At 52.3% G+C, this 23,599-nt stretch overlaps 1 protein-coding gene across 2 annotated transcripts; it reads left to right on the top strand.

Annotated features, from left to right (window-relative positions):
• Positions 1 to 23,577, top strand: ARHGEF5 (Rho guanine nucleotide exchange factor 5). 2 transcript variants are annotated; one of them, XM_032866833.1, is made up of 15 exons: positions 1 to 129; positions 6,854 to 10,013; positions 10,583 to 10,640; positions 11,300 to 11,364; positions 11,568 to 11,821; positions 14,747 to 14,907; positions 15,427 to 15,579; positions 15,826 to 15,955; positions 16,226 to 16,300; positions 16,744 to 16,833; positions 17,989 to 18,146; positions 18,744 to 18,905; positions 20,369 to 20,439; positions 22,048 to 22,152; positions 22,846 to 23,577. In XM_032866833.1, exons 2-15 carry the CDS (start codon positions 6,866 to 6,868, stop codon positions 23,001 to 23,003), a joined length of 4,788 nt encoding a protein of 1,595 aa, XP_032722724.1. In that variant the 5' UTR covers positions 1 to 129; positions 6,854 to 6,865; the 3' UTR covers positions 23,004 to 23,577. The 2 variants fall into 2 exon arrangements, with proteins under 2 accessions (XP_032722724.1, XP_032722733.1); XM_032866842.1 differs by having other exon boundaries at positions 128 to 192.
• The last annotated feature ends 22 nt before the right edge of the window (positions 23,578 to 23,599 follow it).

Genomic DNA, 23,599 nt, shown 5'->3' with positions numbered 1-23,599 from the left:
CGGCCGGGCGGGGAGGGGCGGGCCGCGGGTGGGGCGGCTGGGGCGGCCGGGCCTGCGCTGGGGACGGCCGGCCGGCGCCGGGGACCCGGAGGGGACTCTCGGGCCGAGACAGCATGTGACACTGCCCAGGTGGGTGCTCTCCTCCCCCGCGGCCCGTGGCTCCGGGCGGGCGGCTGGAGCGCCCCGGCGGAGGTAAGGGAGGGCCGGGAAGGACGGGAATCCGGGCCTTCGCCCTGCGGCCAGCCCCGGCCGGGGTCGCAGGCCACGGGCTCCGGAAATGGGGGGCAGGGCAGTCAGGCAGAGTTGGGGTGTGTGGCCGAGTGCCCTGGTCTGAAGAGGAGGGAGGCTGGAGGAAAGGCTCTTGCCTGAAAAACTTGCTTCCGGCCTGGTCCCCGCCTCGGAACTGGGCACCCTGCCCCCAGATGTTCCCTGGGCCGATGGTCCGGGCTCTTCCTTCTAAGTCCCCGCCTCTGGGGAAACCTAACCCCGTGGTGAGAATTAACTGAGACTCCCTTTGTGGCCGTATTGCCTATCTAGACGTGTTTTATTGTCCCCTTTTTCTTACCCAGGCCTGGGCCTTCTTCCTTCATTTACCTTCCGATGGATTTGCGAACGGTGTATGCCTAAGTAGGCGCCTCTCCCTGCTCCCAAGGTGCCTGAACCCGTAAAAGTGACTCCTGCCCTGCCCCCGCCCTGGTTCCCCATATATTCGAAGAACTTCCAAAGCTTCTTGATAATGGTGACTTTGCATTCTGACGTTGGGGAGGTGGGAAGGGAACTCTTGGAGCCGGGAGTTGGGGTGGCGATGCTAGAACAGGGCTGGTTCTGAGCATCGTTTTCGGTGGCCTTCCAGCACGACTGTCCAGGAAGGCTGGTCCTGGTGCCAGTGGATTTTCAGATCTCAGGCCCCATCTCCTTCCTGGATCTCGGATTCCCAAGACAGATTTGTTCTCCTGTCTACGGAGAAGTGAACTCTGGCCAGGACTCTCATCAGGTTGAGGGGTAAGGGTGTGTCAGAGAGACCAGGGAGAGAACTTTCTTTTCCACTTTCTTGCCTCCTTTGCTCTCCAGCTTGCATTCCCTGGTCTTGCATCCTTGGCCAACTCCAGAAACCCCAGCTCCCAATTAGACAGCTCCAGATGGGGCCTCTTTCTCAGGCTTCCTGTTTTATCTACACCGGAGTTTGAAGAAGCTCCTGGCCTAGGCTCTAGCAAAGTGGGGATCATTTGTTAACAAATTTGGATTGACAGAAACTGAAGCCATGTCTGTTGGGGGGGTTCTTGGGGACTGGGGAGGAGAAAGGATGGGGGTGTCAATTCTAAGAGAGACTGTTTGACAGGATTGCCTGTTAGTATCCTAGTGGGGAAGAGAGAGAAGTCAGGAGATACGAAGGGGAGTCCCTCATCAAAAACTAATGATGTACTGTATGCTGGCTAATTGAATTTAAGTTTAAAAAAAAAAAAGAATACAGTAATTCTAAATATAGTCAGGAGTCGTCCTATGTTAGGGGTCCCTAGTGTGTATGGCTTTCCATAACGCAGTCTGTCTGAGGTTGACTATAACCACATTAAGCATGGCATCTGGAGGATAGATAGGAACATGTCATTCGTGGTGTCTGGAGTGGTCAGTCACTATGCGGTGTGGACAAGAATGGGGTCACACACGGGATCATGGGTTGAACAGGAGCAAAGTTGCTCAAGTATCAGTAGTGTAAACTCAAAACAGGTGACTTACTGCATCTGGTGTAGACAGGGATGAGTCACTCTGTCTGTGGAGTGCCCAGGAGCTGGTCATTTATAGTGTCTGCAAGGTGGACCCGAACAAAGTCACCTCAGGGTCTCTGTTAAGGACACAAAGAGATCGGTTGCTCATACTCACATTATCTCTGGGGATGGCACCAGGGCCACGGATATGTGGGGCATCCATCGGCATTGGTGTTCTGGGTCAGCCGATGGGGTCTACAAGATAATGTGGTATTTTCAGACTTTAGGGAACAGATGAGAGATGTTTATTACAGTTTTCACTGGTTTGGTGGAGCTTTCCTCAAGCGGGTAGAACGCAGGTGTTAGCAGTTTTTGGTCCAGAAAGCTGCTCTCATTTTCCTATCTTTGTAATATAATGTCAAACAGTGAATAAAGGCATACATCCATATGGTGGTCTTACGCTCTAACTCAGAAAGAGAACATTTTGATTTGGGAGATATTTTCCAAACGTGAGCAGCAGTAGAAACAAGAGTGTAAATTCAGTCGCATTGTAAGTTCTAGAGTATCGTAGTGATTTTTGGTGTCAGTCAGAATATTTGGACCTGGTGCTGCTAGAAAATCCAGGGAGCACACTCCCCAAAAACACACGTGGTACGCAACACAGGTTCAAAGAACAAGCAGTGTGACAGGGAGGAGGGGATATCTTTGAAATACAGTTGTCTGTCTGGTGATTAGAAATGGCCAAGAGCTCATGTGTTGGGGGCTCCCAAGGAGATGCTGAGGTCTGTCACACACTGTATTCGTAGAGTGACTTGGGGCTTGAAAGTAGCGGCAGGTGGACAGGGTCAGCAGATGCAAAATATTTCTGGTCCGGAGGAAGGCCGGATCACCACAATGCCATGCCCGGTCTTTGCCTGTGCTCAGATAAATAGTGAAGAGTCACCCCTGGTGGAGAAGGAGATGAGGAGGGTAACCGCCACATGGGCAATGCAGAAAGGCACTCTCCTGCTGCCTTTATGCGCATGGAACCATGTTTGGAGTTTTCCTTGAGCTTTCTCACCTTGTAGCTTTGTCATGCCTGATTGCCATCAGATCAGGACAGGATCAGGTACGGGGGCCATAGGGTATGTTCTTACTTTGTGGTAAATGGTGGCTGATCTGGTGACCTCCACTATTTCCAGATGGGTAAAGGCAGTGTTAGAAATAGTGTCCGTGGGCTTGTAGGAGACAGACGTGCGTAGCGTAACCTGAAGGGAACCGAGGATACCCACGTATCCCAGGGCGCGTGGAGACCCGGCCTGAAGAGAGCAGCAGAGGCTCACGCGTTTAGGGGCCACTAGATTCGAGGACTTGAGTGTGTACTTGGGGGCAGGGCCAGCAAATACAGATGTGGGTGAGGCGAGACTTCAGGTGAAGTCACGCAGCCTCCTTAGGTAGGCGCCAAGTTTCAGAAAGTGTTTATGGTGAGCAACTGTAGTATTTAATGTGCGGTTGAGAGAACAGGGTCACGTCACAGTATCATCTCGTGATTATAGTGTTTTGCACTTGGGTCTAGAAATAGGGAGTCAATCACTCACTGTGTCAGGTAACTGGAAAAGGACACAAAAGTCCTTCCACACAAGTGCGCTTACGTTAGACGTGGCTCTTTGCCCCATATAGATGGTATCTGTGTCTGTGGGGTGGCCAGGAACTTGTCACACACTGCCTCTGCAGGGTAGCTAGGGACCTGTCTGTTTGGTTACATCAGGCTCTGTTGCATGGGAGCAGCAAGGGTGGCCTACTGTGTATGTGTGTGTGTGCGCATGTGTGCATGTGTGCGTGTGCTTGGGTACACGTGAAAGCATGCTTGTGTGAAGGTGTATGCTTGTGCTGCAAGGACGGCGGGCATTTTGGGGAGTGGGCTTCCACGTTGAGCCCAGAGAAGACAAGAGAAATATGTGGGTCGGGGGGGGGGCCAGCTTGGGTTCCACAGGCCCCCCGAGATCTTCTCTAGGCCAGTGACCTGCTGGCTTCTCGCAGCCGGGCTCCGGGTGTCCTATAGTAGACGACCACCAGGAGACTTCGATTTGAGCTCACCTGTGCCATTTGCTTAAGAAGTTTGAGCAAGAGGTTATGGGACCTCCGGTTTCCCCGTCTGTAAAGGAGGCAGAGCTTCTTGTGTGTCTCTGAAGGACCTTCCTGCTCGTAAATTCTGTGTTTCTCTTTTCTACTTTCTCTCTCCTCAACAATAATTACAATCCCTAACGCTTCTGTGACCCTCGAAGTTAACAGTGTACTTTTTAATGTTACCTAGTCTTCATTAGAAATCCTTGCAAAGGAGAAATTTCAACCCCTGCCAAAGGTAAGAAAATGGATGTTCGCGTAAATTAACGATGTCCACAATTGTCTAAAATGACAATGAGCAAAATTCACAAGATACATACAAGGCAGGAGTAAAAATTGAGCAACATGCTTTGAACTCTTCTTTCCTTCTGCATTCATGTGATAACTCTTTGGGGAGGACAAAGTCAGCTGCAGGCAAGGAGAATGAGCAGTTAACATGGCAGCCTTTGTGCTCTCATGAAACTCACGCTCCAGCCTGGAAAACAGACATTAAATGTGTAATTACAAGTGCAGTGAGTATGCGAGAAGCCAAGGGTGCGCTGGGCCAGAAAAGGATTCCAGGCTGAGGGGCAGCACACGAGGAGGCCCACGGCGTAGGCACGGGGGGCGGGGGTGCTGACTGCTGTGGAGGCCCCTGCCAGGGAAGGCAGAGGTCAGGCGTGGAGGGCGTGTAACCCAGACTGAATATTTGGGTTTCACCCCAGTTATTGTCAGAGGCTACTGAGAATTTAAACTAGAAGTGAGGCACGGAAGCATCACTCCCATGCCGGGTAGAGAGTACCGTGGTTTTAGGGCAAGAGGAGCTGCGTGGAGGCCGGTGGCCAGGCTGGGCCCCAGCTGCAGTGGCCTGGGTGAGAGAGGGCAGGAGAGCGCACCCCAGGGGTTAGCAGTGCGGATGGAGAGAAGGGGACAGACTCGAGGGATACGTAGGAGGTGCGTTCAGCAGGACTTGACAGCAAGTTCGGTCTGGGGAATGTGGGCCAGGAGGGAAGCAAGGCTTTAGTTCAATCATTGAAAAGCACGTATTGAGGGACGCCTGGGTGGCTCAGTCATATCAAGTCATGATCCCAGGGTCCTGGGATCGAGTCCCACATCAGGCTCCTTGCTCAGCAGAAAGCCTGCTTCTCCTTCTGCCTCCTCCGCCTGTTGCTTCCCCGGCTTGTGCTCTCTCTCTCTCTGACAGATGAAGAAAGAAAACCTAAAAAAAAAAAAAAAAAAAAAAAAAGAAGAAATGAAAAGCATGTAGTGAGCTCTGAGTATGGGCCAGGTATGGTGCTAGGTGCAGACAGTCAAGCATGATGGATGTTGATCTGGTGAAGCTTACCACCGTTGTTGGGGATAGATGATAAATCGAAATACACATGTAGTTGTAATTGTATAAATGTTGTGGAGGAGGAGAAGTGATGTGCGTGAGCACTGGTGAGTCTACAGAGAGGAGTGCCGTCCCCTGGTCAGAGGCCTGGAGAAGCTTTACGGAGCTAAACCAGGAGCGTGTGGTCTCACGGATAGAAAGGAGGAGTATCTCTAAAGGCAGTGGTGTTTGGTTTGGTTACATCAGGTTTGGTTTTGGTTACAATCAGACTCCGATAAGAGCCACCACACTAAGTGTCCTCTGGTGTCAGCATGGGTGATGGTGGGGGAGGTGGGCAGCGTGGTGCCTGGTGAAGCAGGAGTGGAGGCAGGTGAGATGGACAGAGGTGAGGACCTCAGTTCCTTCCACAGTTTAGGTGAGAAAGCTATGGCTATGCTGCAGTTGTGGGATGGTTCTGACAGGGAGGGGGATGGTGCAAGAAGAAGAGAAAATCCATCACAGGAGGTGACCAAGAAGACAAGCTAAAGAACACGGGATGTAAGGGGAGGGAGGGACACCTTTTGGGCCGTCAAAGCAGGAAGAGAGAAAGAGTGAAACTCAGGCTGCTCTGAATTGCCAGGAACTGAAGTAGTTCCTCTCCGTGGGTTTCTAAATTCTTTGCAAGGTGGGAGATGATGTTTTCTGCTGGAAGTGAGAAGGCAGGTGGGAAGGTCAGAATTTTAAGAAGTGATGGGAAGAGTTCACAAGGTTGTTGGAAACAGGCGGGGAGTAAGCTCGTGAGGGTAGCACCGTCGTGGACCTGGCTGAGGGGGTAACTTCTGTGTCTACTACAGTTCTAGTCTGGTTAGTCGGTTAGTCTAGTTATCGTTCTACTTTACAACAGCTGCTTCTGTAAACATTATTTTTTATTTTTAAAATTTTGTTTGTTTATGGGGGGGAGGGGCAGAGTGAGAGGGAGAAGCAGACTCCCTGCTGAGCAGAAAGCCCAACAGGGATCGGGGGTCCATCTGAGGACCCTGGGATCATGACCTGTGCCCTTACCGACTGACGCACCCCGGCGCACCTACAACAGCTGCTTCTGTAATGGAAGACAGAATTGCTCCTTAGTTACGAGGCAGTGCTGGATACTGTGGAAAATAAGATGAGTCAAGTCCAGACTGTGCCTAGGGAGATCACACTACCCTTTCGTGCCTCGGACACTGGCTACAGGGGCCAGGCCCATTTTAATGCCCGTGGCAGCCTGAGGAAGACCACCCCCCCTTCTTGCTTCTCTGGGCTGTTGGATGTAGGGTGTGTCACTCACGGTGTCTGGCAGTTATACAGGACTGAGTCACGCTTGGTGTCCAAGAGGAGACAGGGAGAGACAGTATGACATCATACAATCTAGAGAGTAATGACCACTGGGAGTGCTCCCTGCTCTTTGACAACGGTCTTATGCTCTCATTTAATCATTTATTATCTGTCTCCTCCACAAGACAGCAGGCCCCACGAGGACACAGTCTTGGCCTGTCTTTTATTTACCACCAAATGCCCTGCCCTTAAGGAGGTCACCTGGTAAATATTTATTAGATGCATAAATCAGCGATACATTTCATAGAGGCTATTGCTGACTCTGTTGACAAAGAATGACTGGAAATGGATGCAAGGGGATGTGCCACTCTTGTTCTCTGTGGTGTGTCCCTTTGATAGGTACAAGTGGAAAGGGTGATACAAACTGTGTTCTGTTCCCCTCTAGGGCTCAGCCCTGATGGAGGCTGAGGAGCCCCAACATGGGGTCTTGACCCCCATCCCTGCCTTAGCGGAGCTCACTGGTATCCCGGAAGCTCTCAGGAGAAGCTGTCAGACCGCTGCCTTGGGGCCCGAAGCTCAGGAAGGCTGGGAGCCATCCTCTGCGTGGGCAGAGGGACGAGGGCTCTCAGAGACCCAGCGGGGAGACTTAAGGGATGTGAAGAGCTGTGCAACCAAGAGTGTGACGTCTTTCCCCAAGGAAGCGCCTGCAGGTGCAGAGACCAACCAAGAAGATTCTGTGGGCGAGATGGGGGATACCCCAGAGCGCCAGGAGCTGGTGCCTCAGAGCCCGACCGATGGGGAGGCGAGGACGCCGGCTCCCTCAGAGCTCGGGGCCTGCGTTGTTCAAGGTGAACATCTAGACATGGTCCCAGGATCCGGTGAGCTGGGTGGTGGCGTGGAGATGGAATTTCGACCGGAACTCATGTCCTCGACTGGGGAAACGGGACATGCAGAAGAGGAGGAAGCTTTTCCAGATGCCTCTGCTCAGCCCAGATTTGGTCCTTCCTGTGAACAGCGCCCTGAAGAGACCCACCAGCCAGGGGACTCTGTCAGGCAGGGGGAAGAGCCTCAGTCCACAGCAGCACGAGAAGGTCCCCGGAGCGGGGGACCCGTGTGCCTTCTGGGGGCCGAGGGGCTGGGGGAGCAGGGACGAGCAGATGCCGGCTTCCAGGAGGAAGCACCTGTCGGGGAGGGTGGGTGTTCAGGGGAGCAGGAACAGAAGGGGGAGCAGGTTGATGGTGCAGAGGGAGAACAAAGGCAAAAACAGGAGCAGATACAAGGTGATACGATGCCTGCAAAACAAGGAGAAAGAACGGGGCTTTGTGGGGACTTGGAAGGTCTACACTGTCGTGAGCAGGAGATGAAGACTCAGGGCCGGGGAGATCTGCCTCAGGGGGAGGAGGGGAAGAGGGAGTTCGGGGGGCCAAAGGAGAGCAGCATGGATGCTCAGAATGAGGAGAGGAAAAGCTTGGCGGGGAGATCAGGGAAAGTGAGTGGAAGGCAAGATGGTCAAGGTCTCCAGCGGAAAGTGATGTTCGTGCAGCGGCAGGAGGAGGAGTTGGGGAGCCAGGATGGGGACCCGCTGCGGGGAGAGGCCGGAGAGGGGAGTACGGAAGATGGGGAAGCACTTGATGGCCCTTCCACACAGGCTCTGGTAGCCTCTGAGGTCTCTTCTCCCTGTGACTTGTTTCTAGACACCTGTCATCCCATGACCAGTGTTCCTGGGACTCAGAGGGAGCCTCAGGCTGAGGAACCACTGCCTGTAGCTCCAGCGCCTACACTGGAGTCAGGAGGATGGTCCTCCCAGCCCTTTTCTTTACCAGGCTCTTTCCCTGCCGGGGAGTCACCTGATCAAGAAATAGCTCAGGATGGCCAGCAGGAGGGATCTGAGCTGGGGAAGGGGGCAGTGTTCAGCCAGGGGACTGAGCTGGTCTCTGCCAGTACATTGGCACCTTCTCCGAGGACACCCAGTTCAGCTCCTTTCAGTCCTGCCGACGTCTCCCCGAGCACAGCCACATCATCATCTGCCAGCCCCCCAGTCGCCTCTTCCAGGAGGGAGTCCTCTCTTGCTGAACATTCTTCAGAAACCTCCAGAGCATCTCTTTGGACCAATAACACATCTCACTGTGGGGCTTCTGAGACTCCCCCAGCTCCCCTCCGTGGCTTCCTGACTGCAGAGGCCACCATGGAAATATCCACCAGCTCCAGCCGGGCCAACCCTCCGAGCCCCCTAGGCCACTCCACAGGGGCTTTCCAGCACCTAAGGAGCAACTCCTTCCCAGGCTCTCATAGGACAGAGCCAACTCCGGACCTGCTGGGACTATCACTTTCCTTCTCCCATTTAGAGTTGCCCCAGAGGGCCCCCAAACCTGCCATCTATGGCTCTGTGATCCCAAGAAGGGATAGGAAAAGTGGCAGGGACTGTAGGATCATTCCAGAATCCCCTAGTTCATTATCTGCTCTGGGGCAGGACTCTCAAGAATTCACCTCAAATCCAGAAAGATCCAGTAGTCCCTGCCGCACCCAGCCATGTGGCTCCCGACACACTTCAGCCTCTGCCCCAGAGTCTATTGCCTATGGCTCTTCCCCACCCCTTGTCTATGTAGATGCGAGGATCCATGAACCTCTGCCCCCTCCTCCCCCAGAGAAGAGGCGTGTCCACCCCTCCATGGTAGAGAGAGAGAGCCATCTCCACGCAGGAGTTCCCATGCTGAAGCGGTGTGGCCATCCTCTTCCTTTGGCCCCAGGTTCGGGGCTACATGGTCCCCCTAAAGGCCCACTTCCGCCCGTTCCTGACTCCCTTGTGGCAAGGCAGCACCGACCTCTGCCCTCTACCCCCGACCCTCCCCACCCTGCTCAGACCTCCTCCTCCCACAGGCTGAGATACAACAAGCCATTACCCCCAACCCCTGATTTGTCGCAGACCCACCATTCTGCTGCTGCTTCTAGTAGTCCAAGGACCTACAGGCCTCTACCCCCTGTCCCTATTACGGATCCTCCCACTGAACCACCCCCATTACCCCCGAAGTCCAGGGGGAGGAGTAGGAGCACTCAGGGAGAACTCATGAATGCAGGGGGTCAGGGCAAGCCAAGGCCCATTTGTCCAGAGCGGACAGTCTCCACTCCCCATTCTGTTGGACGTACCTCCTGGCCCCCAGCCATGGGCCGATCAACAGACTCTTTGGCCCCCACCAGCAGGAGCAAAAGTGAAGGGTCCCCTGGCATGGCTTTCAGCAACGTGGCAACCCTTCTAAGTCCCTCTTCCCCAACCACACCCTGGAGTCTGGAGCTCCCGGGACCCACTTCTGAACCAGGACCCTCAGAAGAGTCTGGGGCCCCTGCCAGAGGATCTTTGAGAAGAACAGCCCCTCAGGAAGGAGCCAATGGCCTGAGGAGGTTGGATGTAGGCCAGGCAAGGCAGTCGGCAAAACTCAGCCATCCCCATCTGGAGAAGGCGTCCAGCTGGCCCCACAGGCGGGACCCAGGGAGACCACCGGAGAGCAGCAGCGGGCAGGTTGTAGACCCTGGTGAGGGATCCAATAGGCACAAGGGCTGGAACCGCCAAGGCCTGCGCCGACCTTCCATCTTGCCTGAGGGCTGTTCAGGTAAGCGACAGGCACGGAGCATGGTGACACTCCTGTTGGACCAAGCTTTCTCCAGCTCTCAGCACCGCACCCATCTTCTGTCCCCAGGGCCTCTACTGTTCCCTCTGGTGACTTCACTCATGCACATACCCAATGTCAACACAGAGGGAAGCCCTTGAAAACCCCTCTGAGCTCCCTATAATGCTCTTCTTCCCCTTCCCCTCTGTCCTCTCACCCAGCCGCGGTGTTCTTTTACTGTGTACCTGTTTTTCCCAAGGTGGTTGTGGATGTGCCCCTCTCCCTTCCATGACGCACACACTCTCCAGCTACCAACACCTGCTTGATGTCCTCCTTGTCGTAGAGAGGACATCCTCTTCTTGTCCAGTTCACATCTGATACCAGGGATGGGGACGCCCCTGGTAAAATAGTGTCCTCGAGTGCGTTCTACTTCGGCACCGCTCCCCAGCACAGACTCCCAGTTAGCCCTTCTGTTCCCTCACATGCCTGCATCTCCTGCTCTAGGTCTTACCTTCTTGGGCTCTCTGAATGTCCCTCTAAAATCTCAGTGACTTCCCCATCTCCATTTCCAGATGCAAGAGGTCCAGCCGTAGAAAAAGTGCTCGGCCCTTCAGACACCATTGTTTTTCGGTGAGTCACCTTCTCTCCTGACAGACACGTCTGGACTGTCTTTTCTTAGGATCCTGAGATTTCCGTTAGCTGACAAGTATTTTGGGACACTGTGTCTTCCAGGGGTGGGGAGGGTAAGCGACGTACACCAGGACTCCAGGGTAAGGGCATCCTTTCTCTGCCTGGCTGTCAGCGGGCTCTGACCCTCCCATCCTCCTAGGTTCTTTTTTTTTTTTTTTTTTTTTTAATATTTTTATTTATTTATTTGTCAGGGACAGAGGGAGAGAGAGCGAGCGAGCACAGGCAGACAGAGAGGCAGGCAGAGGCAGAGGGAGAAGCAGGCTCCCTGCCGAGCAAGGAGCCCGATGTGGGACTCGATCCCAGGACGCTGGGATCATGACCTGAGCCAAAGGCAGGTGCTTAACCAACTGAGCCACCCAGGCGTCCCCCTCCTAGGTTCTTTACCCATGAATTAAACCCCCAGTAAAAGTGCAACATGACGTCCAAAACAGCTTGAACTACCTCAGAGTGGGTCAGGCCACAGCTTGCCTCCCGAGGGGATTTGGCTCTCATATCGCAGCACATGTCCCAGGGGTCGGGAGACTGTCTCATCTCCGGTCACCTGGGGCTTCTCTGCCTCAGTGTCCAGCAAGCACCCAGAGCCCTCCTTGCCTCCACAGGGAGAAGAAACCAAAGGAGGTCATGGGAGGCTTTTCGAGACGCCGCTCGAAGCTCATCAACTCCTGTGAGTACCTTGAAACAGAAGTAGACACATAGGGCGTTTTGCCCCAGACTGGAGCTCCTGGCTGCCCTCAGCAGGGCTGTGATCTCCACAGGGGGAGATGATCTCTAGGACAGGCAGAAGCAGCTCGGTGGCTTCTGTCTTCGTGCCTCAACCTCCCTGCCTCCCTGATTCTCTCCCTCTGCCGTCCTTCTGTGCGCCTGTAGCCCAGCTGCTGTACCAGGAGTACAGCGATGTGGTTCTGAACAAGGAGATTCAAAGCCAGCAGCTGTTGGACAGCCTGGGAGAGGCAACCGGGCCGGCCTCCCCCCGGCAGCCCCGGAGGACCCTGGTCTCCTCAGAGTCTTACCTGCAGCGCCTGTCCATGGCCTCCAGCGGCTCCCTCTGGCAGGAAATCCCCGTGGTGCGCAACAGCACCGTGCTGCTCTCCATGACCCACGAAGACCAAAAACTACAGGAGGTACCCGGTGGGCAGGGGCGGGGCAGGGGCGGGGGGTGCTATCGAGGGAGAGCAGAGTCTCCTCCTGATTCCCTCCTCCTCGCTGCCACGGCCACCAGCAGGAGCAGGCTGTCCCCATCACACGCTCTGTGCCCGCCACGGCTGTCGCTCATCTCCCCTGGGGGGCATCTGGACTGCTTTCGGGGTGTCAGCACTGGCCCTCCTCCCCACGTCCACAGGTGCTTCCTCCTACTGTTGCTGACTGGGGCTCACACAAAGTGACCATGGCCTTGAGTCTGTTGGGAGGAATGTGGAAATGATCCCTTCACGGCCGCTTCAGGCTGGACTCAGATTTCCCTCCTCAGCCGGGGTTCCACACTGCACTGGAGCTTTTCTCTTCCACCAAGGCGTGTTTGTGAGTGGCTTTTCACTGCGTCCCTTGCAGCTGCCTGTGGCCCACTGGTCTCATACAGGCTTTGGGATGACCATCAGCCTCGGCTCAATCTGTGGCAAGACTGTAGTAGAGGCTGCTTGTCGGATGTTACAGGATGTTACATGGGCACCATTACCAGGTTTCTCCTGGAGGGCTTTTTTTTTTTTTTTTTTAAGATTTTATTTTTTTATTTATTTGACAGACAGAGATCACAAGTAGGCAGGGAGGAAGGCAGAGAGAGAGGAGGAAGCAGGCGCCTCGCTGAGCAGAGAGCCTGATGTGGGGCTCGATCCCAGGACCCTGGGATCATGACCTGAGCCGAAGGCAGAGGCTTTAACCCACTGAGCCACCCAGGTGCCCCTGGAGGGCTTCTCTTAATAATCCACCTGATGTGGGTCAGAACCCTCTTCCCAGGAAGACGACAAGGCACCACGGACAGGCATCATGGAATCATGCGTACATACTGGGCTCTGGAATAAACGACCCGGTCGTGAGGCCCACTTTGCCGTTTGCTGGCTGTTTAACTTTGGCCACATCACTTGATCTTTCTAACCTTCTGCTTTCTCATCTGTAAAACTGGGTCACAAAAAAGGGTGAGTGCGTCGTGCGTAGCAGTCACTCCGAGAATGTTCTCTGCTGTACTGTAATTTCAAGTCAGGCCCCCCTGGGTTTGAATCCTGGCTTCAGCATTTGCAGGCCGTGTACCTTCAGGCAAGTTATAGAACCACCAAACCTCAGTTTTCTGGTCTAAAGCTCGAAGATAATGTCTGTCTTTCAGGATTGCTGTGTGGTTTGGGTGAAGTACCCGCCCCTAGCTCTTAGCGTGCTGTGCTTGTTTGGTGCGTCTTAATGCCGTGTTCTCCCCCTTTCAGAGGTGGGAAGGAGTCAGACGTTGGCCAGAAGGACTTACGGATGAACAAAGCAAACAGAGGCCACTATAAATGTTTAGGTTTTTTGGAAGCTCAGACTTGGGAGCCTTTTAATGACCTCAGCTTTCAAGTACGTGAGGGTTACGTAGAAAATCAGTGACCTGCCCAGTACTTACGGACCAAATGGCAGGACACAATATGAACCCTCGCTCTCTGTCCGTAGCTCCAGCACACCTGGAAGTCCCGCAGGCCTCCCGGGCCAGCCCTGGTCCGCTGTTCTGAGAAGAGAGGCCTTTAGTGTGCACATAGTCCTTCCATAAAGCAGCATCGTGGGTGCACAAGCACAAGGTGCTTGCACCAGCTCCATTTCTTTTGACTGCCACCACATCTTTGTGACATGGGGGGGGTCACTGTACCTACACAAAAAGATAAAAAAACTGAGGTTCAGTGAGGTTAACTGAGCCACAGTCAGTGAATGTTGGAACCAGTATTCAAACATAGCTTGTGTCCCCGTTCAGTGTTTTATGTGATGGTCATCAGCCAGGTGTGTGTGTGTCGTCTCTGTCTTTTCGCCGCCTGCTGGAACCTCCTCCTAAGTTCACAAGTGCTGGACCATCTCCATGAAGCCACAACAGCACATCCCGTTCTCAAATCTCCTGCTTCCTCCCGTTTCTCCTCACGCTCCAAATGACCTTCACCCCATAAATCTGTCTCTCTTTCTCTTTCAAAGTTCCTTGGCTCAGTGAGTTAACAAACTCCAAACTCCAAACCAAGACACTAAATTGTGACTCTGGCAGCTCGTTCAGGCCCCATTTCCAGCAAAGAACCAAGTTCTTCCAGATCTGCCTCCTAAGTAATTAGGAAGCTGACCTGCCTCTCCCCACCCCCATAGCCATTCAGACCCCCGTCCGTCACCTGGAATGATTGTGGCAGTTTCCTAACGTGTCTCCCTTGCCCCCCTCTATTGCTCTCCACAAAGTGCACAGAAATAACCTTTATAAAAACCAGATCTGATCAAGTTATTTCCCTACACGAAGCTTCTTTTAATCTTCTCATTGCCTCAAGTCCAAGCCATTTGCTTTGTTTACGCAGTCCTCCAGACCTCTGTTCACCTTCCCAGCTTCGTCTCCTGCAACTACTGCAGCATAAATACTTGGTTCCAAAAACACTCCATTTATTTGAGCTTCTGGAAAGTATCCTTTTCTCTTACACCTGTAGGGGCTTGTACTCATTCTTCCCTCGGGCTCCAGTGCTCTTTCCTTATCCTCCCGATACCGCGTTGGGCTCCGATGTGGCCGTGAGCGGTGGGAGGAGGAGCCGTGTTCCCTCCTCTGACCCCAGAAGGTTATGCGGTGGCCTACGTACACCGGGGACTCGATACCTATTTTATTTTATTTATTTATTTATTACAAGATTTTATTTATTTATTTGACAGATTTGACAGACAGAGATCACAAGTAGGCAGAGAGGCAGGCAGAGAGAGAGGAGGAAGCAGGCTCCCCGCTGAGCAGAGAGCCCGATGTGGGGCTCGATCCCAGGACCCTGGGATCATGACCCGAGCCGAAGGCAGAGGCTTTAGCCCACTGAGCCACCCAGGCGCCCCTCGATACTTATTTTAAATTAATCTCCTCTGCGACTTCCCAGGTCAAATTCGAGCTGATCGTGTCAGAAGCCTCGTACCTACGCAGCCTGCACGTGGCCGTGGATCATTTCCAGCTGTCCGCCCCACTGCGGGCCACCCTTTCCAACCAGGAGTACCAGTGGCTCTTCTCTCGGCTACAGGACGTGCGTGACGTCAGCACCACGTGAGAGTCCTCTTCTCCCAGACGCTGCTCCCTCGGCCTCCGTATCTTTAGCCTGTAAACCATCTCCGTTGGTGGTGGTGGTTCTCCTCTCTCGGCGGCCCTCTCACAGCTCCCTTCAGGATTGCTAGTGCTGTGGGGTGGGGAGAGCAAGGACGAGGAGAGGGGGTGGGGCGGACAGATCCATTCATCGATGAGCAGACACACGGGAAGTGCTTCTGAGGTTGCGGCCGGGGTGTCCTGTGGGCAGGCACTGCACGGAGATGGGCTGTGGGAAACAGGTAAAGATCAGAAAGCCAGAAAAATCAAAAAAAGAATGGGAAATGGACTGTAAGGATCAGAGGGTTATATCGGGGCAAACTAGGGATTGCCCCGGACAGCAGGGGCACAGAGCTAAGAACACTCAGTAGAAGTTACGGACAAGTAGAAGGAAGGACTCACCCACTCAAGGAGTAGCAGGGCTCAGCCGACTGCTCACGTGAGGCCCACGAGCCTCAGGCAACTTGTGTCAATGCGGCGCAGGTTCCTTTCAGACCTGGAGGAGAACTTCGAGAACAACATCTTCACCTTCCAAGTGTGTGATGTCGTCCTGAACCACGCTCCCAGTTTCCGCCGGGTCTACCTGCCTTACGTCACCAACCAGACCTACCAGGAACGTACCTTCCAAGGCCTGCTGTAAGATCTCATCCCCGTCCGGTCCCCGCTGTGGGCTCTGCGGTGACCTTGCTGCAAAACCCCCCAGCCCCAACCCTGAGTCATGTCCCCAAAGCACATGTTCTCGTGCCTGCTCCGGGATCCCAGCCCCGACCCTTTAAGACGCCCCCGCCACAGACATAACCCTGCGTGTCCGTTCCCCGTGCCTCCGCTGTGCCTCCAGTCCTCTCCATGTCCCTCCTCACTCGAGGCTCGCTGCCCACACAGGACCAGCAACAGCAGTTTCCGAGAGGTCCTGGAGAAGCTGGAGAGCGACCCCGTCTGCCAACGCCTTTCCCTCAAGTCCTTCCTGATCCTGCCCTTCCAGCGGATCACACGTCTCAAACTGCTGCTCCAGGTACAACGGGTCCCCCTCTGGGCCTCTCCCCTCCACCCGAAAGGGATAATCTCAGGGAGTCCCAAGGCATGGCCCTGGCCATTCTTCTGCCCCTCTCCCACACCCTGTGGACGATGTGTGCCCTCTCCCCACGGCCCACACCCTTCTTCCTCGGGGTGAATTTGCTGCAAAAAATTTGTTCCCAGACTTCGTTAGCCAACCCTCAATTTTCTCTTCCTGTTCTCCCCTCCCTTCTTTCCCTCTGGTTCCTGCCTACTGTTTGTTCTATAGAACATTCTGAAGAGAACACAGCCGGGCTCTTCCGAGGAAGCAGAGGCCACCAAGGCACATCATGCCCTGGAGGAGGTAAGCAGCCACCCCCACTCAGACCCCTTGACTGGCCTCCTCAGAGATTTCTTCTTCTGCGCAGTCCCATTACTCCAGAGAGCACAGGACCATGCCAGTGGGATTGCTCAGCCACCTCAGGAACCTCCAAACACCCTCTCCCCCGGCCCCCTCCCCCTCTCCTTCCCACGCTGAGGACACTCCACACCAAGGGACTGTGCTCTCACTACCACCAACCCCAGATTAAATCTTACATTCACTCCACCCAGGAATGTCCCCTCAGGTCATACAAGGTAGACTAGAGGCCTAGAACTTCAGTCTGATGCTGCCTTCATGCCGTCCCAGCCTGCTGGAGAAAAACGGAGGCAGTCACAACCAACCTCCAGATTTCTTGGAGGGGACTCCAAGGTCACAGCCTCTAACACAGTGCTCTTCTCTCTTTCCTCACCCTGCTCGACCCTCAGCTGATCCGGGACTGCAATAACAACGTTCAGAGGATGCGACGGACAGAGGAGCTCATCTACCTGAGCCAGAAGATTGAGTTTGAGTGCAAAGTGAGTGGGTCCCTTGCACCCCAACCTCTCCTGCAAAGGTTCACTTCAGCATCCCCTACAGGGCACCCTCTAACGCCGAACCGTCGTTCTCACAGTGACCGGTGTCTGCCCTCACTCCTGCATCCCTCCTCTTCTATCCTGGCTCTGGGACACCCAAGTGTCTGCTTCAGTCTCCAGAGTACAGTATTAAGTGAAAAAGGATAAACAAGGAACTGCGTGTATTATGGCGTATTATCTTTGGTGACAGAGTAGGAGGGTACAGATCTGTGTTTGTGTTTGCTTGTGTTTAATAGAGAAACTCTGGAAGGATACATGGAAATAAAGGACAGTGGTCACCTGAAGGGGGGGTTACCTGAGGGGAAGAAAGTGCCTTTGGGAAGTGGGCCGGTGAGGGAGAACTGACCAGTGTCAACCTTTGTGAGGATACATTTAGTGCTTAAACCATTGAGTATTTTACCAAGTCTTCGCCTAGTCTAACCAAAGCAATACGAAATTAATTCCAAATACAGGGCCAAAAGCTCCCATCAAAATACAAATGTAACTAAACATTCCACACTCAGATTCCTCCTCAGAGCAGAGAACTGTCCTTGCTTCCCTCGAAGAGTAGGGAAGATCCTGATGCGCATGTTCTTGTCGTCCAGGACCCTTGTCTTCACCAGCTTCCGGTGCCCAGCAGACCCCACCTAGTTCTCCTTAGTCTCAATCCCACACATGACTCCACCTGCTCCCCTCCAGTGTCCGGTCATAATCAGAGAAAGAACAGATGTCAGAACCGACCAAGTCTTTTAACTTCTAAGACACTCAGCTCCAATTCCCTGCCTTACACCCTCACATGCCCTGATGGGGGTCTCCCAGCCCCCCTTCAGTTCAGGCCTCCTGGGCTGACTCTCTCATGAAGTCACTGTCTCGGGTTGAACCACAGGCACCTGCCATTTGCCTATGCTGCGGTTGCGGGAGCTGCACAGCAGTAGACAGTGGTAGGCGGAGGGCTCTGAGAGAAACAGCGTTGGGTTATGAGCGGGAAGGAGGACCCGGAAGCGGTGTCAGTGGTGGGACTCACGAACAAGAGGCCTGGTGGGGAGGGCAGGACTGAGGAAGGCTCACTGGGGCTTGCCCTGTCCGTGACACGGCCTTTGTGTCTTCCCTACGCTACAGATATTCCCGCTCATTTCACAGTCACGCTGGCTGGTGAAGAGTGGAGAGCTGACCGCCCTGGAGTTCAGCCTCTCCCCAGGGCTGCGAAGGAAGCTGAACACACGTCCGGTCCACCTGCATCTCTTCAACGACTGTCTGTTGCTGTCTCGGCCCCGAGAGTCAGTGGCGGGAACGGGAGGCCAGAGCACAAGCGGGGAATGGGATGAAGCGGGAGGGCAGGACTCACAGGGGCAGAGAAGGCTCGTGTTCCTAGAGGAGCCCTTCTCAGTGGCTCAGCCCGTGGAGTGCAGGTCATGGCCTAGAGAAGAGGAAGAAAGGGATCCCGCCAGATTCTGTCCCGAGATCACATGGCAGGGCTTGAACTGTGTTACGGACACAGCCAAATGTAGCGAATGAGCTTACCACATTCTCAAATCAGTTTATTTGGGCTAGACTCAGCCTTAGCGTACACGTTCTTAGCCAGTTCCAGATCCTAACCCTTTGGTTCTAAGGGCCTTGGAAAATGTATGTTGGTTCTGTCTCACCAACTCCTTAAAAATGGTGAAGTAGTCGTTGCAGTAGACCTGTGGTTTGCTAGATTGGTGGCAAATCCCCCGGGACCCTGGAGCTACCATCTTGGGAGCGAGGTAGCACCATCTCCCGGTGTTTGGGAGAATTTGCAAGCTGCAAAGGATGGGGATTTTGAATCCAGAGACGGGAGGGTAGATGAAGTTTAACAGTTACAGAACTGGGTTGACGAGCCTTGTGTTTTGCAGGGGTGGCCGGTTCCTGGTGTTTGACCACGCTCCCTTCTCCTCCATCCGAGGGGAAAAGTGTGAAATGAAGCTCCACGGACCTCACAAAAACCTCTTCCGACTCTTCCTGCTGCACAACGCACAGGGCACCCAGGCCGAGTTCCTCTTCAGCACTGAGACCCAGTGAGATGGGGCTGGACAGAGGGTCTGGGGAGGGAGGGCGGGAGGATATCCTGGGAAGGAAGTGGGGCCGGGGCAGAAAATGTGCCCAGAAAACAGCCACAGCCCTGTTTATCCTATTCTGGACTGGAGGGCATCCATAGGGCACCCCAAATCCAAACTCTTAGAGCTAAGAGACAACTTGCAAGAGATGGGGTAGGAAAGGGTGCAAAGTTACTACCAAAGTTTAATATCTGTTTTATGCTCTTCAGTCAAGAGAGACAAAGTCTGCAAGACAACAGAAAGGAGATGGGCTGGTATGGAGTGACTAAAGGACTGAATTACTGATGTCCCCGAGTGATTGGCCACGTGTATAAGCCAGAAACTCTTCAGTCCCAAAGGCTGGTGGACGTACATGTGAACAAGACAAGCACTGGGATGTCTTTAGCTCGCTTTCCTCCTACCTTCCAACCCAGTCCTGTTGAGTGGAAATCTGTAGTGTTGAGAAATTTGATATGCTCATCTTTTTAATAATAATAATAATAATAAATATATTCACACACTGATACATACATTTTGGAGAGTATTAAAGAATAATACCTATAAACCCTAGTATACAGTACCTAAAATAATGAACAACTACAGCACTATAACTACTATTGCTGTTGTAAGAGATACAAACAAGAAGCCTCTTCTTTAAAAGTTTGACATGACACCAAATGGTCCAAGGATCATTGTGTTGTGGACACTTTTCAGTTTTGTCTCTTGGAAGACCCCTCAGGGTAGGATCAACCATACCTGTCTTCACTTATGGAACATAGAGGCTGACATTAAGGGTTTGTATACAAAATGTCACTGAAATCAAGCAATCAGATACAGACTTGTGTTCTTTATTTAGTATTTCAGGCAGCATCTTCCTGGAATAGAAATAGTGTCAGCTCTCAATTATTCCAGTGTTTTTGGAAGCAGAGCCTCACATAATACAAAATCCTTCAGATAATTACAAAATCAGTTTGGGTTATATTGCATGATGAAAAAAATAGATATATTTCCCTGACCTAATTATGATTACAAAATAATTTTTATCTCTGAGATGTTTGATGGAGGGAGGTGGGCAATAGAGTATCGAGAATTAGGCAAAGGGATAGAGGGACTCTAAACTGAGATGAGCATTTTGCTCGTACAAAATGGAAAATCTCATGTGCATAAATTGACAGTTGACATGCTTCCACTTGAAAGATACGCCTTTAAGAGGATAAGCTTAGAAAGAGAAGGAGAAAAGCAAAGGGTGATAAACACAGTAACATACAATTCAAGATCTCGTGTTCCCAAGCAGGCAAAGTCCCATTGGCTTTTGTCCTAGATGTCATTGAACTAGGCGTTTTGAACCAGACATTCTTTCCCATGGTCATTTCCCTTCCCCGTCTGGCTCTCACCCTACACCCCAGAGCTGCCGTTGAGGCATTGACCCCGCTTTGTTTCCTCAGAAGTGAAAAGCTTCGATGGATCTCAGCCTTGGCCATGCCCAGAGAGGAGTTGGACCTTCTGGAGTGTTATGGTGAGTGAAGGGAGAAAAGGGAGAGAAAAAAGGCAGGGCTGGAAGTCACCTTCGGATGTAGGAGTTCAGGTGGCCGGATGCTAACTCTGAGACTCCCACTTACTGCATCTGTCCAGAGGTTGAGAGTGGAAGTCTGGCCACTGGAGCTTAAGCCCCTGAGATGATCCACTTAAAACTACTCACCACAATGGTACTGCCTCCTCCTCAATGTACTTCCTCTCTTGGGCAATAATTTGCTCTTTTTTCAACATTTGTCCCCTTATGTCTATCCTGCCTAGATTTCACCTGCTTGAAGGTCTTGGGGAAATACGGGGAGAAAGTAGGGCTGGAGTGGGAGCTGTGGGAGAATAGCAAGGTTTGTCTTAACCTAGGTTTGTCTTAACCACGCCCTCTCCTGTACAGAATAATCTGAGACCACTGCCTGCAGCCCAGGCTCCCAGGTAGCCCCAGGTAGCCATACACACACACACATATTATGAATGTGTCTTACATTCATGTGAAGCCTGGATTTCTGGCTCTCATCTAAGCCCCACAGTTGTCCTCCATTAAGAATTTCCTAATTGCTATCCAGAGAGGAACTGAACTCAAAGGAACACGGGTAACTCAAAAGAACCAGCAAATACAAGGAACCTCGGAAAAGGAAGTAGGAGAACGAGGCTGTAAAGCGAGTCTTAGTAACTTGTGCGTTCCGCGACCTGTCTGCGGGCCTTCAGCTCCCCAGTTGGAAGGAAGGCAAGATGATGCTTCCTCCTTCGCTGTTGTCTTGTAAATGGCAGCAGATAAGCTTTAGGAAAAGAAGTACAGATAATAATGTAGCGCTCTGTTTGTTTTCTGAGGGAACCAGCGAAGTGTGTTAATGTAGAAAGAGTGATAAACCCATGGAAGCTGGAATGCTTGTGGGTCAGGAGTCCTCTGAGGCGTGTTATCTTGAGCTTGAAAACTGTGGAAATTTCCTCTGGTTCACAAAAATATTGAGAAAGAGAAAATCCAGAATTTCCTGAGGAATCATCTTGGTCAACCCCGTCACTTACAAGGGAGGAAACAGAAGCTAGAGGGGATTAAGGTCATATCTGGAGGCCATACCTGGAGCCCATGGTTGCCTCTCTTCAGTCCTGCAGCTGGTACTGGGAAGGAAATGAAGACTGAGTCACAGAATCAGATTTTGCAATCTATTTGGGGAAACGGAACACATACACAAAGCAGCTGGATAAGTGGCAAATGGGTTTGGCCTGGACAATTACTTTTAAAGGAATTCAGAATCCATTGAGGACTAGAGTCAGGGAAAGTTACAGAAGGAAGATGGGTCTTCTGTAGAATTTGAGTATGCGTGAATAATGAGTCACTGAAGGTGGTCACAAGCGTATTTCTCAATTCATCTTCCTTAGAGAGATAGAATTTTGGATTCATTTCTGTTTCGGTGTTTCCATTTCCTTTTTGACTATTTTGTTTCCTGGTAGAGGATGAAGATTTTTGCAATTGCCTCATTTGTCTGTAACTTTCTAAAAGCCTGAACACTGTCTCCTTAGTCCTCCCAACCCCTTGTAATCCCCCTCAGGGCTCCGGTCACTTGCCTTTCCTAACTTCTCTTCACACTCTTCTCGTCCAAAGACTCCCCCCAAGTACAGTGCCTTCGAGCCTACAAACCCCGAGAAAATGACGAGTTGGCGCTAGAGAAGGCAGACGTGGTGATGGTGACTCAGCAGAGCAGCGATGGTAAGAGGGAGAATCCGTGAGTAAGCTGGGTGTTGGAGGCAGGATACTCTAGGTGGAGTTATTTGTTTCCTACATAACAAAGTACCACAAATGGGGTGCCTTAAAACAATAGAATATATTTTCTCATGGTTCTAGAAGCCAGAAATCTGAAATCAGATTGTTGCCAGGGCCATGCTCTGTCTGACATCCCTTCGGGAGAGGAGATGTCTCTTCTAGCTTCTGGTGGCCCCAGGTGTTCTTGGCTTGTGGTAGCCTAACTCCAGTCACTACCTCTTTCTTCCCTTTCTTCCCAAATTTCCCTCTTTTTATAAGGATGCCAGTTATATGGGATTAAGGCCCACTTTACTCAAGTGTGACTTCACCTTAACTTTACTAATTATACCTGCAACAACCCTATTCCCAAATCAGGCCACATTCTGAGGCACTTGCGGTTAAAACATAAATACATATTTTGTGGGAACACAGTTCAACCCACAAGAGCGGAGAAGGCCTAAGAGTAGGCAGCCGTAGACCTTGTCAGACCTAGAACAGCCAGTGTTAACACACAGTGAGGCTGGATTTCCCATGCCCCGGGGCTTTCCAGTCCTTTCAGCTCTACCATTCAGAAGAGCTTTAGGGAAGGAGATCAGGGGGAGGTTATTATAGTTATTATGTCCTGGGTAATTCTTCTTCCCACCTACCCTGTGCCCCTAGGCTGGCTGGAGGGCATGCGACTCTCAGATGGAGAGCGAGGCTGGTTCCCTGTGCAGCAAGTGGAGTTCATTTCCAACCCAGACGTCCGTGCACGGAACCTGAAGGAAGCCCACCGGGTCAAGACTGCCAAACTGCAGCTGGTAGAACAGCGGACCTAGCTATTTTCTGGGAGGAATTCCCTGAACGTAAGGACAAGATGTTCCTGGAAGGGGCTGGCCCTAGAACCCTGCAACAGAGGCCTTCTGAGGACCAAGAAGCAGACCTTCTGAAAACTCGAGGACAAAATGCAGCTACCAGTCACTAGTCCCAAACCTCCTTTCTGTGCTTTGTGCTTGGTGGAGGGATTTTGAGGGACTTTGCACTGGACTCTGAGAACTTTTCTCATCAGAAAAGGGACAAATGGGGCCTAAGCCAAGGAACTTTACCTCTACTACCATATAGTACTTAAACATTCTCTGTTTCCAGAGTGCAGATTCAGGACTGACGAAAGTTTCCATCGTGGCTACAAGTTAAACAGAATGTGACCTCAGTCCACTGGACGGAGATGTTTAAGGGGGATTCGCACATCAGATGAGAGGGTCATCCTTGTCACCTCTAAGGTATCTTCCAACTCAAGAGATTTTCCATAATTATCGGTGTGAGGTCAGAGCATGCATCTCTGGGATCTGTGTCTGTTGGTGGCAACGTGAGGGTAGTACTCTCTCACTCTAATAAACTTGGCACTTCTCTGAGTGTTTTCTTCTCAGACTCCTGA

Source organism: Lontra canadensis, unplaced genomic scaffold, assembly GCF_010015895.1.
Source record: "Lontra canadensis isolate GAN:19392208 unplaced genomic scaffold, GSC_riverotter_1.0 scaffold2, whole genome shotgun sequence".
Taxonomy (NCBI): domain Eukaryota; kingdom Metazoa; phylum Chordata; class Mammalia; order Carnivora; family Mustelidae; genus Lontra; species Lontra canadensis.
The sequence above is the reverse complement of the archived record's forward strand: the minus strand, read 5'-3'. Positions and strand labels throughout refer to the sequence as shown.

What these genes read in the sequence shown, in the direction of transcription:
- ARHGEF5 (XM_032866833.1), top strand. Translation starts at nt 6,866, where the DNA reads ATGGAGGCTGAGGAGCCCCAACATGGGGTCTTGACCCCCATCCCTGCC. An exon ending in TCAGACACCATTGTTTTTCG is followed by an intron (nt 10,641 to 11,299) that starts GTGAGTCACCTT and finishes TTGCCTCCACAG; the next exon opens with GGAGAAGAAACCAAAGGAGG. An exon ending in GTCTCAAACTGCTGCTCCAG is followed by an intron (nt 15,956 to 16,225) that starts GTACAACGGGTC and finishes TTTGTTCTATAG; the next exon opens with AACATTCTGAAGAGAACACA.